A 12,610-nucleotide genomic window follows, 5' to 3' on the forward strand; every position below is an offset into this window, starting at 1 on the left:
TGTTTGTAGGTTATGAGTGTGAGCCATACAACAATCCTGCTGATTTTATCCTGGATATTATTAATGGAGACTCAACTGCTGTAACAGTGAGGAGAGCAGACTTTACCAATATGCCCAGTTGGTCAGGTATGATTATTTTCCTTATGGGGAAAAGGGGAATTTTGCATTTGTGAAAAATGTCTTGAAAAATAGGCAAGCAAGGTTCTTTGTGTAGATGTGATATCTTTTATTAGACTAACTTGAGTTGTGATATCACATCTACACAAAGAACCTTGCCTGCCTATATGGCCTTGGACTAAGATGGCTACAACCAAAAACGCAGCAACATGTTGAAAAATATATTTTTTACCACCCAGATAATTGAAAATATGGATTTTAGCAATTTTGAAATGGTTCCAGAATGTGCAAATAAGTGAGAAGTTACAACACATTAAGAGCTGAGACAATCATTGTTAAAATAATTATACTTCAGATTTCGTAAGCACTGTTTCCTATCTTGCATTCAAAGTTACTTGTGGATACAGTTAAGAGCGGGGTAAAAAATGCAAACTCCTTATGGAAGCATAAAGAGAAAACGATAACTCTTAGTTTTTACTCTACTTTTTTACTACAAACAAGAATTAAGCACTACTTCTGTTGTAAACAACTCAAAAGATCACAGTAGGTCAGAATGTTTTTAATACTGTAGTATGAATTTTTGTTGGCAATCTCTGAGTTTATCTTGTGACTCATATTTGCATGCCTAACAGTGCTAACATTCTAACATTGTGTAGCACCCTGGTTGAGAATCACTGCATTAGACATTTAACAGAGAGGCCACATCTATATTAGTAAAAATTGAACTTTTGATTCCTTATCAGTGCAACTCCATTGGTGACAGCAATCAGAGAAGCTGTTGTGTTAACAAGGCTTAGGTGTTTTACCACAGTCATCTAACATTACTTTGAGAAGAGCTTTATATCATGGTGTTAAGAATACTGACTCCTGGCTGCACTTCCAACATTGCACTACCTGATGGAACTGCACCTGGACTGAATTATGATATTGATGATTCCTTTTGTGGACAGAGTCTTAGAGAAGTGAAAGAGAAAAATGATAAACCCCTGAGCACAATTCTCAACATTCCCAAAAGCCTAGTTTCAACAGATATAATGACATAGATTCTGGTTCATGACATGTGCATGTTCTACCATACATTGTCTTGTTACACTATCAAGAAACTCATTTCATCTTGCTTGCTTCATTTTACATTTTCAACCTTGTTTGATGTTTGTAGATGTAGATCTGATCTGATCTGATTTTGAATTTGGATCTATGCTGGAACTTTTCCAAACTTGAGGTGTTCCTTGAGCCCAGTGTAGACATAGATACAAGGTTTGAGGTTTGAATTCTGATCTGTATTGTCCTGAAGTTCACTATTTTTGGATTCAGGACAGTAATTTAATGTCATTTCTATTTTTTTGTTTGTTAAGTAACATTTAGGAGATGATGTGTAGCATTATTGAGACAATAGGGGAGGAGACCCTTCCAAGTACACAAACTGCCACAAACCTTTTATATCCTTAGCTAACTACTGCAACTACATTTTTCTTTTGAAGCTGAAGAGAACTATGAAGAGGTCAGTGGTGATGACACTATTGCAAGGGCATTAGCAGATCTGTATTCCAGTTCCTCTTACTACAAAGAAACAAAAGCTGAATTAGAGAAACTGCCTTTGGAGCATAAAATGATCAGTTCAGATTTTAAAAAAATCACATACAGCACTTCCTTCTTTCACCAGCTCAAGTGGGTGTCCAGACGTACATTTAAAAACTTGATAGGAAATCCACAAAACTCCACAGCCCAGGTAACTGTCGTGAATCATTAGAATGAGAATATTCATAAATATATATTGTCATTTTACTTAAGTATTTACTTTACTTGAGTTGAGCTTTACTTGAGTTACATTTACATTATTTGAGTTGAAGTATGAAATGCTTGTTTCTAAAAATTAGACAGTAAAATAAAATCCAACTGCTTAGCCTTTGAATAGACACTTTTAAATGTAGACGTCCTTACATAGGTCATATTTACAAAGAACCCCATAACTCATTTATGCTTTTTAAAACTGCTCTTGTCACTCATGCTAATTACCAGTACCTGGGATAGAAAAATATTTTCTCCTACAGAATCCAACATAACTACATAATTTCACTATGCAATAAGGTCAGAATGCTATATGTATGATAATAGATTTATTTTAAAAATTGTGATCTCAGAAACAAATTAGATGAAAACCTATAGTGTGTACACAGGCAAAATTCCCAGTAGCCTTAGTGAAAATAAGATTGATTCTTTAGGTTAGCACATCCTACATTTATAAATGTGGTTTTTATCTTAATCTTTGCAATTAGTCCCATTGATTTAAATGGGAATACTCATGTTAAAGTAGTGAGGGTGTCATAGTCTGGACCTTAAATTATTACTCTGCGTTTGTGATACCTCTCTAGATTTATCGTAGTGTAGATATGACAAGTAATTAAAGATAGCGATAATAAAACATCAGGTTTATTTACATTTGTCCATCGCATTATAGGTTTAGAATGAAAATTATACATTTTTCTTTTTATCTAATCTTTACGTGGCACATGTAGTTCTGGAGCAGCAAATGGTACAATGTATACACTACATTAAATTGATAGATTTAGGACATCCAATGATGGCATCCAGTGATATGTTTTACTGTTACTTCAGCCAGATCCAGCTACTCCCATAAACAGGTGTGCTGTGAGAAGAGGAGGGTACTTGAAGCCTTTCTTCACTTCCCCTTCTTCTTCCCTTTTTATGATCAACAAAATCATAGGCTCCATAACAAGGAGACTACAGGGATTCTTCCCTTTTTGTTCTGATTGCAGTTTCATGCACCATGTTATAAAGGGGAGAGAGGAGAGGCAGATAGGAAGTGGGATGCGGGGCCCAAAGAAGGGCACAGACTTGCAGGGGTCTGTGGAGCTGGGCTGGGCTGCACCACCAAGGAGAGGGGGGAGCTGGCTTGGCTCCACAGAGCTCCTGCCAGCTGGGACCCTGCACTCCTGCCACCTGGCTCTGGGCCCTGCCAGCAGTGGCCCTGGGACACTGGTGCAGGCTTTGTGCTCCCGCTGGCTCCCGCACCTACTCACTCCCAGTGCCCCTTGGCCCCAGAGTACAGGCACGGGGTAGTGCACAGCCCTGACCTGCTGCTCACTGGCAGGGAACAAGCTGGTGCTGAACGTGGGGAAGATCAGCCCCTCGCCCACCCCATGGCCAGCACTCCCTGCTGCAACCACTTTCAGCCCACATGGGGTTGTCCTGAACAGGCACAGGCAGCCCCATGCAGGCTGCAAGCAGCTACAGCATGGGGTGCCGGCCACGGGGTGGGTGAGGGGCTGCTTTTCCCTGCGCTTAGCACCAGCTTGTAACCCACCCCGCTGCTAGCCTGGGCCCTGTGCTGGCTCTGGGCTCGCTCATTAGGGCCGCACGCGGCGGCAGCAGCTGCAGCCCATCTGCTTGCTCTGCCAGGCAGCGTTTGTTGCCACTGCCTGTTCAGAGCTTGCTGAGCAGCCCAGAGGCGGCAGGGGCAAACACTGCCTGGTGCAGCAAGCAGGGTGGCCACAGCTGCTGTTGCTATGCACAGCCCCAATGGGCAAGTCTGGAGCTGGCATGGGGCCCAGGCTAGCAGCTGGGCTGAGCTACAAGCTGGTGCTGAGCACGGGGTGGGAAAACCGGCCCCATGCACGGCGCCTCGCACTGCAGCCACTTAAACCCCACCTGGCACTGCCTGTGCCTGCTCAGGACAGCCCCGCGTGGGCTGCGAGTGGCTGCAGCAGAGAGCGCCAGCTGGGGTGGGGGGAAGGGCCACTTTCCTCTGTGCTGGGAAGGAGCAGGAAAGGAGCCCAGGGAAAAGCTGAGCCTGGGGAAAAGCGGCCCCTCTCCCGCCCTGTGGCCAGCGCTCCCTATTGCAGCCGCTCGCAGCCCATGTGGGGCTGCTCTGAGCAGGCACAGGCAGCCCCAGGCATGCTGCGAGTGGCTGCAGCGCAGGGCACCAGGCACGGGGTGGGCAAGGGGCCGCTTTTCCTCATGCTCAGCCTTTCCCTGGGCCAGTTTTCCCCGGGCTCCTTCCTTGCCTGGGGTCTTCCCCTGCCCTCCTCCCTGTCCCTTACCTGAGGTTCCAGCATGGGGCAGTCATGTGGTCCCAGGCCATAAGCCTCTGCTGGGTCTTCTGGCTGGGGGGGCAGGGCTGGGCAGGCCCTGCTATTGTGGGAGCCCACCAGGCTTCCCCTGGGTCCTGCTGCCCTTGGTTCCTATCATTTTCCTGTCACAGAGGAAACAAGGGCAGATAAATATTGATTTTCTAAATTTTTTAGGGGCCCTGCGGGCTGAATAGAATGGCCTCGTGGGCTGGATGTGGCCTGCGGGCCCTATTTTGCCCACCCCTGCCCTAGAGCAAAAAGACATGTTCTATCAGAATACTTTGATTGTGGACAGATATAATGCTCAGATATTCTAAATGCACTTAAAGCCCGCAGAGTCAGGAGGTGCAGGCCATTTAAGACTAGCTTAATCTTCCTGAAACTTTTCAAAAGCACACCAGGAAAATCAAGTACTGTTTTGAGCCAATCTTCTGGGAACTGGCTCAGTCCCCAGGTCAAGTAAGAGTCCTGCCCCCTCATTTGCCATCCCCACTCTTGCCACCTCTCCCTTCCCCTTTGTGCTCAGCAGTATGTCACTGCACCCCCTCTGGATCTGCCCTGGCCAGGTGATGAGGGTCTTTGTACTCTGGACCCCCCTTAAAATCTCTGTAGCTTTTCAAACCCTACCTTGAAAGACATGCTCTCAGTTTCACTTCCCTGTTAGAGACCCTGCACTCAGGTGCCAGGCTCATCTGGGGTGAGCACCACGAGTAGAAGAGTTACCGGATACTGAGGGAAGCCACACAGCTCCAACCCCTGCCCCCCAGAAGCTGGCAACTCCTCTGCTCCTCTTAACACAAATGAGCCTGAAGTTCAGGGTTTCTAGCAGGAAGGTGAAATTGACAGCTTGCTTTTCAAGTCAGGGGTTGAACAGCCATGGAGATCTTGGAGGTTCTCAGTAGCATATAACCCCTTGAGAACCACAAGCAGGGGGCCATAGGGCCCCCCAGGCCTTGGCAACCCTTCCACTCTTTCCTGGACATCTTGATGGTCTGGGTTGGCTTTCAGCAGCAGTGCTGTCCCTAAAAGATGTGGGTTCTACTTAGAACCCTTAGCAGAACATGTGCAGACACTTCTATTCAGGTACAGTTGTTAACTAGTTCTCAATCAGTGGCATTCTTAAAATGGTTTAAGTGTTATGTCTGTCTGTACCCAAAGAACTGGAACATCTCATCGTTCCCTACTCTGACCTGTGCTTAAATGGCACTATCAAAGTATTTGGAGGCAATTTAAAAAAAATATGCAAGACTTTTCAAATAGACAAAATGATTACTATAGGCAAAATCTATTCTGAAGATCTGTGTGTGTATGTGTGTGTGTGTGTGTCTGTATGCTGATATTATGGATATCCTTAATAATTGCTTTGTAAAAGCTTGACCTTGTGACAAGAATTATACTTTCTAGAGCTTTATAATGCTCCAGGGTTAACGGTCCTGACTTTTTTCTCACAAGCCTTTCTCCCAAACATCATTAAGAATGGATTTTCATTCTGTAAGTGGTACATAATTAATGAAGTCCTTTTTACTAATCTGCTTCAATTGGTCTTGATTTGATCCTTTTTTCCCACTACAATTGGCTTAGTGGCTGAATTATCCCTGACATTTGATCCTTTCAGCAGGTTCTTAGCAATACAGTACCATGGATCAAGTGCTTTATAGTGGAAAGACTCTTGCATCCCACATGCTTAAATATGACTGAACTGCCTGATACCATAATTCTTGCTGAGATTTTCATCACTTGTTCTTATTCTTAAAAACTGTTGATCTACAGATTTTAAGCATCTTGATTATATCACTAAACCTATTGATATGTTTTTATCTGTAGGAAAAAGGCGTGTTTTGGTTTGCTTAATATTTACAATTGAGCTGCAATCTAGAAAGCTTTAAAAGACTTTTAATTATTATATTAAATTATTAATATGGTTGAAGTTTTCTCTTAAATCCAACACTGAATCTATTTTTAGACTTGGAAAAAAATTGAAAAATCTAATTTCAAAAATAATTTTAATAGCAATTTGTATCTACTATGGGAAATATGTACTCATTATAGCTTTAAAAACAAATTTCTTTTCTGCTTCACCGGAGGCCTTGTAGAAACATTCAGTTTGTCTTGGAAGAGTCGCTACTCTTCCAGGAGAAATCACAAATTTACAGATGTTCAAGCTTTTTCTCCCAGAGTAAAAATGGCTGCTCCAGGAGAAAAATAACCTGGGTAACAACTGGTTAAATCACTCCTAGGAGAATTTATTCTGGGACAGTGAATATCTGTACATGCTGTGCTTCTCAGAAAAGAACATAGTCCTCCAGCATTGTCTCTCCCCACCCGGAGAGACTGTGTCTCTTGCTGGACTTTGCTGCTCCAGCAAGGAGCAGAACATGTTCCCTTCAGAATATCCATATTGTGCTACAGGAAAACACAGGTTAAACATGCACAGTTTGGTTCAGTCAGTCAGGACTGCTTTTTGCACTGCTGCCATCTGTTGCCAGGCAGACTAAGTGAGCCTGCAGAGCATGCTGAGATGTGTGCACAGGGCCCCCATCTGGCTACACAGTGTCAGCACTGTAACCTGTCTGCTCTTCAGGGCCTCAGCATTTGAATGACTGTACATGTGGCTCTGGGTAAGTTTCTCCACCAAGAGAACAAACCTGAAAGGATTATGTGAATGTGCGTACACAGCCAGAGAGAAAATCAGTCTCTATATTTCAGCAAAAATGTCTGTTTTCTTTATTAAGCTTTGTCTAATTAATTAAAGGTCATTGGTGTAGTTATTAAATATGCATTATTATTTATTACTATATTTATTTGAACTGGGATGATTCAGAGACCTCATTAGTAAATAAGCTGTGAAGATTTATTTTTGTATAAAATGTGGGACATAGTCTCACATCAGTTTGTATTAAATTAATTGTTTTTTTACCACTAGTGTTTTTCTGCAGCACAGCAACCAGTTGAAGGGAAAAGATGCTAGTTTTGCTGTTGTATAACCAAGCCTTTGCAATCTGAAGTTCTTATTATAGTTTCCTCAGATAGGCATGTTTTGTGGTTAATTTACTGAATTATGGCCTTTCAATCATCTTGCTAACATTTTTTAGAACATCAGCTACACATTTAAACAAACACCAAGGAGCTTTCAAAACAATATGAACAATAAGAATATGAAAAAAACACAACTTGTTTTCATAAATATTTCTAGAGGAGCTGTCCTAACACAGCTTTGAAAACAAGTGACTTCTGGGAAGAAAGGTTTAACAAGCATTGCAGGAACTGACTGAAAAGTCCTCTTGTCAAAGCAATAAAGAACTACAGGATAAAATTATAATTAATATGTTTATATGGAAAATACTTTTCATTGAGTCCACTGCGTATCAGTCTTTGATAAAGTTACAGGTTTTATGTGATAAAAACTATTAGATTGATACAAGGTACTTAGACTTCCATAGGATGTTGGAATTGGATCCACATATTACAGTTAAAAATAATCACTATAAAATCATTATAGCATGTACTAAATCAATTAAAATCAACTAATATATTATAACAGCAACATTAACAGTGTGCCATCCTTTTTTAATTGAATTAAGTAGGGATCAGTTCTTGACCCAACTCTATTCCAATTTTTTATTAATGACCTTAAACATGCTTGATAGTATTTGCACAGGACAAAAAGATTGGTGGAGTACTGAATGGTGAAGAGGATGGGTAATTATTTGCATCAGATATCATTTAACAACGTGTGTTTTAATGCCAACTAATGCACGATCTAGGAGCAAAAGAATGTTAATCATACTTACAAGATGGAGAACTGGTAAAGCCTCTGAATTGTATTCAGGGATCTTGGTAGATAATTAGCTAAACATGATCTTTCATTTAGTTTCTGTGGCAAAAAGGGGAATACAGAGTAGAATAGGGAAAACACATTGTACCTGAAAATAGAACTGGTGAATCCAGTGGTGAAAAAATTATAACCCATTTTGGTTCCTACACTTTAAAAAAGGTGATAATATTTATCAGGATTCAGAAAAGAGACCCAAGAATGAGTCAAGGGGTAAACAGTCCTTCCAGCTGAGAATCTTAGATCAATATATTCAAATTAGCCCATGGGCACCTATCCAGAGAGAAGCATCTTATCCTGGAAGCCTTATAAATTTAGTAGACCTAGGTCTGTCCAATTGGCAGCTTGTGGGCTACATGTGGCCTCTGAGGCATTAATTTGTAGTCCCCAGGCTCCCCCCTGGTGGTCACCCCTCCGATCATTCCTGTTGCAGCAGCAGTATGGAGTTCTGGGCTCTCCCTCCCTCCTCCATCTTCTGCTTGCTGCCTCTGCCTCTGTGAACAGTGCGGGACAGCATAGTCCATAGTACTGGGCAGGGCTGGCCCACAATTTTTTGGGGCCTCCTGCAGGAAATAGTTTTGGGGCCCTCTGCCCCGAACCAGTGGGGGGTAGGGGTGGCAAGCAGCTGGATGAAGGGGGCTCCTTAGCTGTGGGGCCCTCTGGAGCCACAGGTTTTGCAGGAAAGGATTGGCCGGCCCTGGTACCGGGGGAGCCTGTGGCCCTAGACTTGCACGACGCAGTACAACAGGGAAGCCTTGGTTGTAGAGCTGAGGGTGGGTCCAGGATGCCCACACATGGAATACAGAAAGAGGGTAACTATGCAGCTTGCAACCAGGGAGAAAAGTGGCTTACACTGGTGCAGCCCATAGCATGTATGGCCCCTGAGTGCTTAGAAGTTGGACAGACCTATGGTAGACAAAGGCAGAGTGACTAAAGCTTGAATCTGACAACCTGGAAATAAAATGCAGGGGTTGTTCTGGTTGCATTTTCTTTACAATGAAGATAATTAACCAGGGGAACGGATAACCAAAGACATAGTGGAATTTTTACCTCAAGATTGGTTGTCTTTCTATAAAATATGCTGGAGTTTAATTGCAAATTATTGGGCTTGATGCAGGAGTTACTGTGAGATATTCTGCAATGTACACATGTCGGTCAAACTAAATGGTAACTGTGATCTCTGGGGCCTTATGGGTAGCATGGCCTGTCAGGTATGTAGCCTCTCCCCTCAACTCGCGTGCCACAACTTTGATGTTAAGGTACCAAGAGAGGGGGTTCAGTGGAGATCTTTTTGGAAGGGATCCCCAACAATAGTGGTACTCACGGTCACTCGTCGTGAAGTTCCATGGGGCTCTGCCTCCCCTACACCCCGTCCACTCGCCAGCCGGATCGGTGATGATGTGACGGTTGTTTTGAACCCACGGGGCTTGCTCACCGCTTGCTTCAGATGGGGCTTCCCATGTCCAAGTGGGGCTCAGTTGACTCAGGTACTTCTGACCTTGATGTCTCACCTTCTTTCTCTAGGTCTTTGATTTTCCCTTTTTTTTCCCGCCCCCTCTTTCTTCCTATTTTTGTTATAAGTTAAAGGAAATATTCTCCTGGGGAGAAGAGGATCATGGAGCCGCCTTCTTTTTCCCAGTCTCCTTCAGGGGCTCAAATGTTGCTCCTTCTCTGCCTCCTGGAGAGAGCTCAGATGCTTCCCTCGGTCTGTCTGCCACAGGGAGCTGCAGTGCTTCCCTTGCTCTGTCTCCTACAGGGGGACTAAATGCTCCCCGTGGCCTCCTTCTGGCAGGGGGATCAAAGATTTCCCCTGCCCTGCTCGCTGGTGCTGCTCCGGCTGTGCTGCTCCTCCTTGTTCTGGGAGCCTCAGCACTTCTGGGGTGCTGCTTGCCTCCTCCCTCTTCCTCCGGCTCCCCCTCACCACAGGGACCGCCAGGGCTTTTAAACTTCTGCCTGGCAGCCATACTGGGGAACAGCTGATTAAACAGCTGGTGTAATGCCGGCTCACATGGCTGCGGCTGCGGTCCAGGTTCCTGTGCTGCCAGATTGAAGTGGGGTAAGTTTCCGCCATGGGAAACCCAAGTTTGGGCCCTTTCTTATGACTTGGGCTATTAGCTAAGATCCACCTACTGGGACCTGGCTTCACTGGGACCCTATACAGCTGCACCCACCAGTGCACTGGGCCCTTTGGCCTTTTATGACTGCACTAATGAGGTCTCCTCCTCCCCTACAGCCTCGATCACAAACCACCAGTCTACCAGTCAAACACAAACAGTAAGTCCATGGGATATAACCAAAAAATAAAATTAAGGAAGGCAGTATGCCAGCTCACATTTTTTCCAAGGCTCTGGGTTTCTGCTTCCCACCATCAGCTATGCTACTTCTTGTGGGACTGCTGCAGGTTCTCTGGGAGTCATCAGGAGTTCACCCCTTCTGCCGCCAAGCCCAAAACAGCTCAGCCCACGGTTTTTATAGTTCTGGCCTCCTCCCTTCTGGTTCCCTGACTAGCCGGCAAGGCTCAGCTTTTAACTCCTACCCTGCCAGCAGGCTGTGCATGGAAAGTTCTAGTCTTAAAGGGACTGGCCTGCTTTCTGGTTAGCGTTACCTTTTTCCTGTACTTTGTTCTGTTATTTTTTTCTGAAACATAGCTTCTGACATTTGCTGCAACTACAGATTCACAAGTAGATACAAATAAACTTTACACACTGTGTAAAATCCTATAAGGAAAAACAGCCAACAGTCTTAGGAGTGGGTTTTGAGACAAAGGTATTTAATTATTTTCTTAAAAATGTTAAAGATAGAAAAAAATGTTCTTGGCTTGTTAGAATACTTGGTGGAAAGTTTCTAATGGCAGCAAAGAGAGCTATTCAGTAACATATACCATATTTACACATATACCACATGCATATTTTACCCCAAAGTTTGCCTTCTAAAAATTAGCATGTGTGCCTTAGGTGTAGGGAGGCTGATTTTCTGCCCAAAATAGCGTCAGTTGTGTTTCTATTCAGACAGCACTGAGGGAGTCAATTGGCTCTGAGGCTCATTTTAATCTATTTAATTTCTGCTAATTGCTTTTCATTTAATAGATGTTAATGTCCTACTGTCTTTTTAATGGTCGTGATGGTCCACCAGTTAAGCTGTCCTTTGTTTGGCAGTTGTGCTGAAAAAATTGCAGTTGAATTACTTTTGGTCTCTCTTCTGGCCTTTCACAGCCCTGCAGACTGTTTTTAGTTCTTTTTAAAATCCAGATCTACCCAGGATGCCCAGTCTTCAGCAGCAGATGCTGTTTCAACTTTTGGTAAGAGAGGATAAATGTATTGAAGATTAGGTTCTGATCCTGCTGTATGTATCTGTGAATCTAGAAGAATCTTCTTTTCTTCATTAGTCTTCCCAAGGTGTGTGTTTTATTTTTGAGGCATGTAGTATGTAGGGAAATATGGCATTTTCAGATTTATTAGTTTACGTTCCTGTATCATCTGCTGCTCCAAGTATCACACTTCCTTGCCTTTCTGGTATACTCCTTAGTCTCTAGAATTAGACTGAGTTATTTTAGAGCTATCAAAGTTTTCATTGCAGACCTGATTTCTGTTCTAATCTTATAGTTGATATTGAGACAGGGTAGATTTGTACCTTGTAGAGTAACCAAAGTAGGTTTATGAATAAATAAATATATAGCACGCACAAACGTTTTATGGGCTGAAGCTCCCTTCATCAGATGTTGTGAAAGTACATGCACAAAGTGTATAAAGGTTGATTATTGAGGCAATGGTTAATGATTAATATAATTTTACTGGGAGGGAAATTATCTGTTCATTCGTCTTGTTTTGCCAGTTTAAATGTTTGTTTCAAGCTGCAGTTGAATTATATAGTAGTTATCTATATAGCTACTATTAACCTTTATAGAAAATGCACAAACGAGGTTTCACAGCATATTTTGATTTCCTTGTAAACTTATACAAAATGCTATATTAATAGGTAACTTGTGATATATTACAAAATAGTTTTATTCACCTGTAACAGATCTTAATATGAAAATTACAGCCTTTAAATATACTTCTCTTGCTAATAAAACATGAACTCTTGCTTGAATTTTTTAGCTAGGTATAGTAACTGTTCTGGGAATAATTATTGGAGCCATTTTCGCTGGAGTAAAAAATGATGCCAGTGGTATTCAAAACAGGTTAGTAAACTTTAGGAAAGAACATTTTAAAGGGCATGCAAATTGCTCTTATTTGGGCTAGTTTTCAAAATACTTTTATTTGTGATAAAGTAAGCAGAGAACTCTAGATTAAAGAAAAACAATACTTTTTTAAAATTATAGTTTTGTTTTAAAAAAAAGAAACTCTTTTATACTTAGTTACATAAGAACTAAAAATTACTTTTATAAACACTCCCTGTATTTACCTGAATCCAAGATGACTTTGAAATTTAAGACAATCCTCCCAATAATTAGATCTTATACATAGAAAATTATAAATTTGTTATAATTTCCCATGTGTAGAATAAAATTATTGGAAGACCATCTTAAATTCACCCCTCACCCCCAAACTACTGAGGCAGGGGATAAGGG

General features: G+C 42.4%; 1 protein-coding gene across 5 annotated transcripts in view; it reads left to right on the forward strand.

Annotated features, from left to right (window-relative positions):
* LOC109322317 (ATP-binding cassette sub-family G member 2-like) overlaps positions 1–12,610 on the forward strand; it is a 44,197-nt gene that overhangs the window by 14,326 nt on the left and 17,261 nt on the right. For all 5 annotated transcript variants that reach the window (XM_019553381.1, XM_019553379.1, XM_019553382.1 and 2 more), the window contains 3 exons: positions 10–126; positions 1,599–1,846; positions 12,138–12,220. In XM_019553381.1, coding sequence (XP_019408926.1) covers positions 10–126; positions 1,599–1,846; positions 12,138–12,220 — 448 coding nt within the window. The remainder of the gene's footprint in view (positions 1–9; positions 127–1,598; positions 1,847–12,137; positions 12,221–12,610) is intronic.

The sequence above is a fragment of the Crocodylus porosus genome, unplaced genomic scaffold (assembly GCF_001723895.1).
Source record: "Crocodylus porosus isolate Cpor-Errol unplaced genomic scaffold, CroPor_comp1, whole genome shotgun sequence".
NCBI classification, from domain to species: Eukaryota; Metazoa; Chordata; order Crocodylia; family Crocodylidae; genus Crocodylus; species Crocodylus porosus.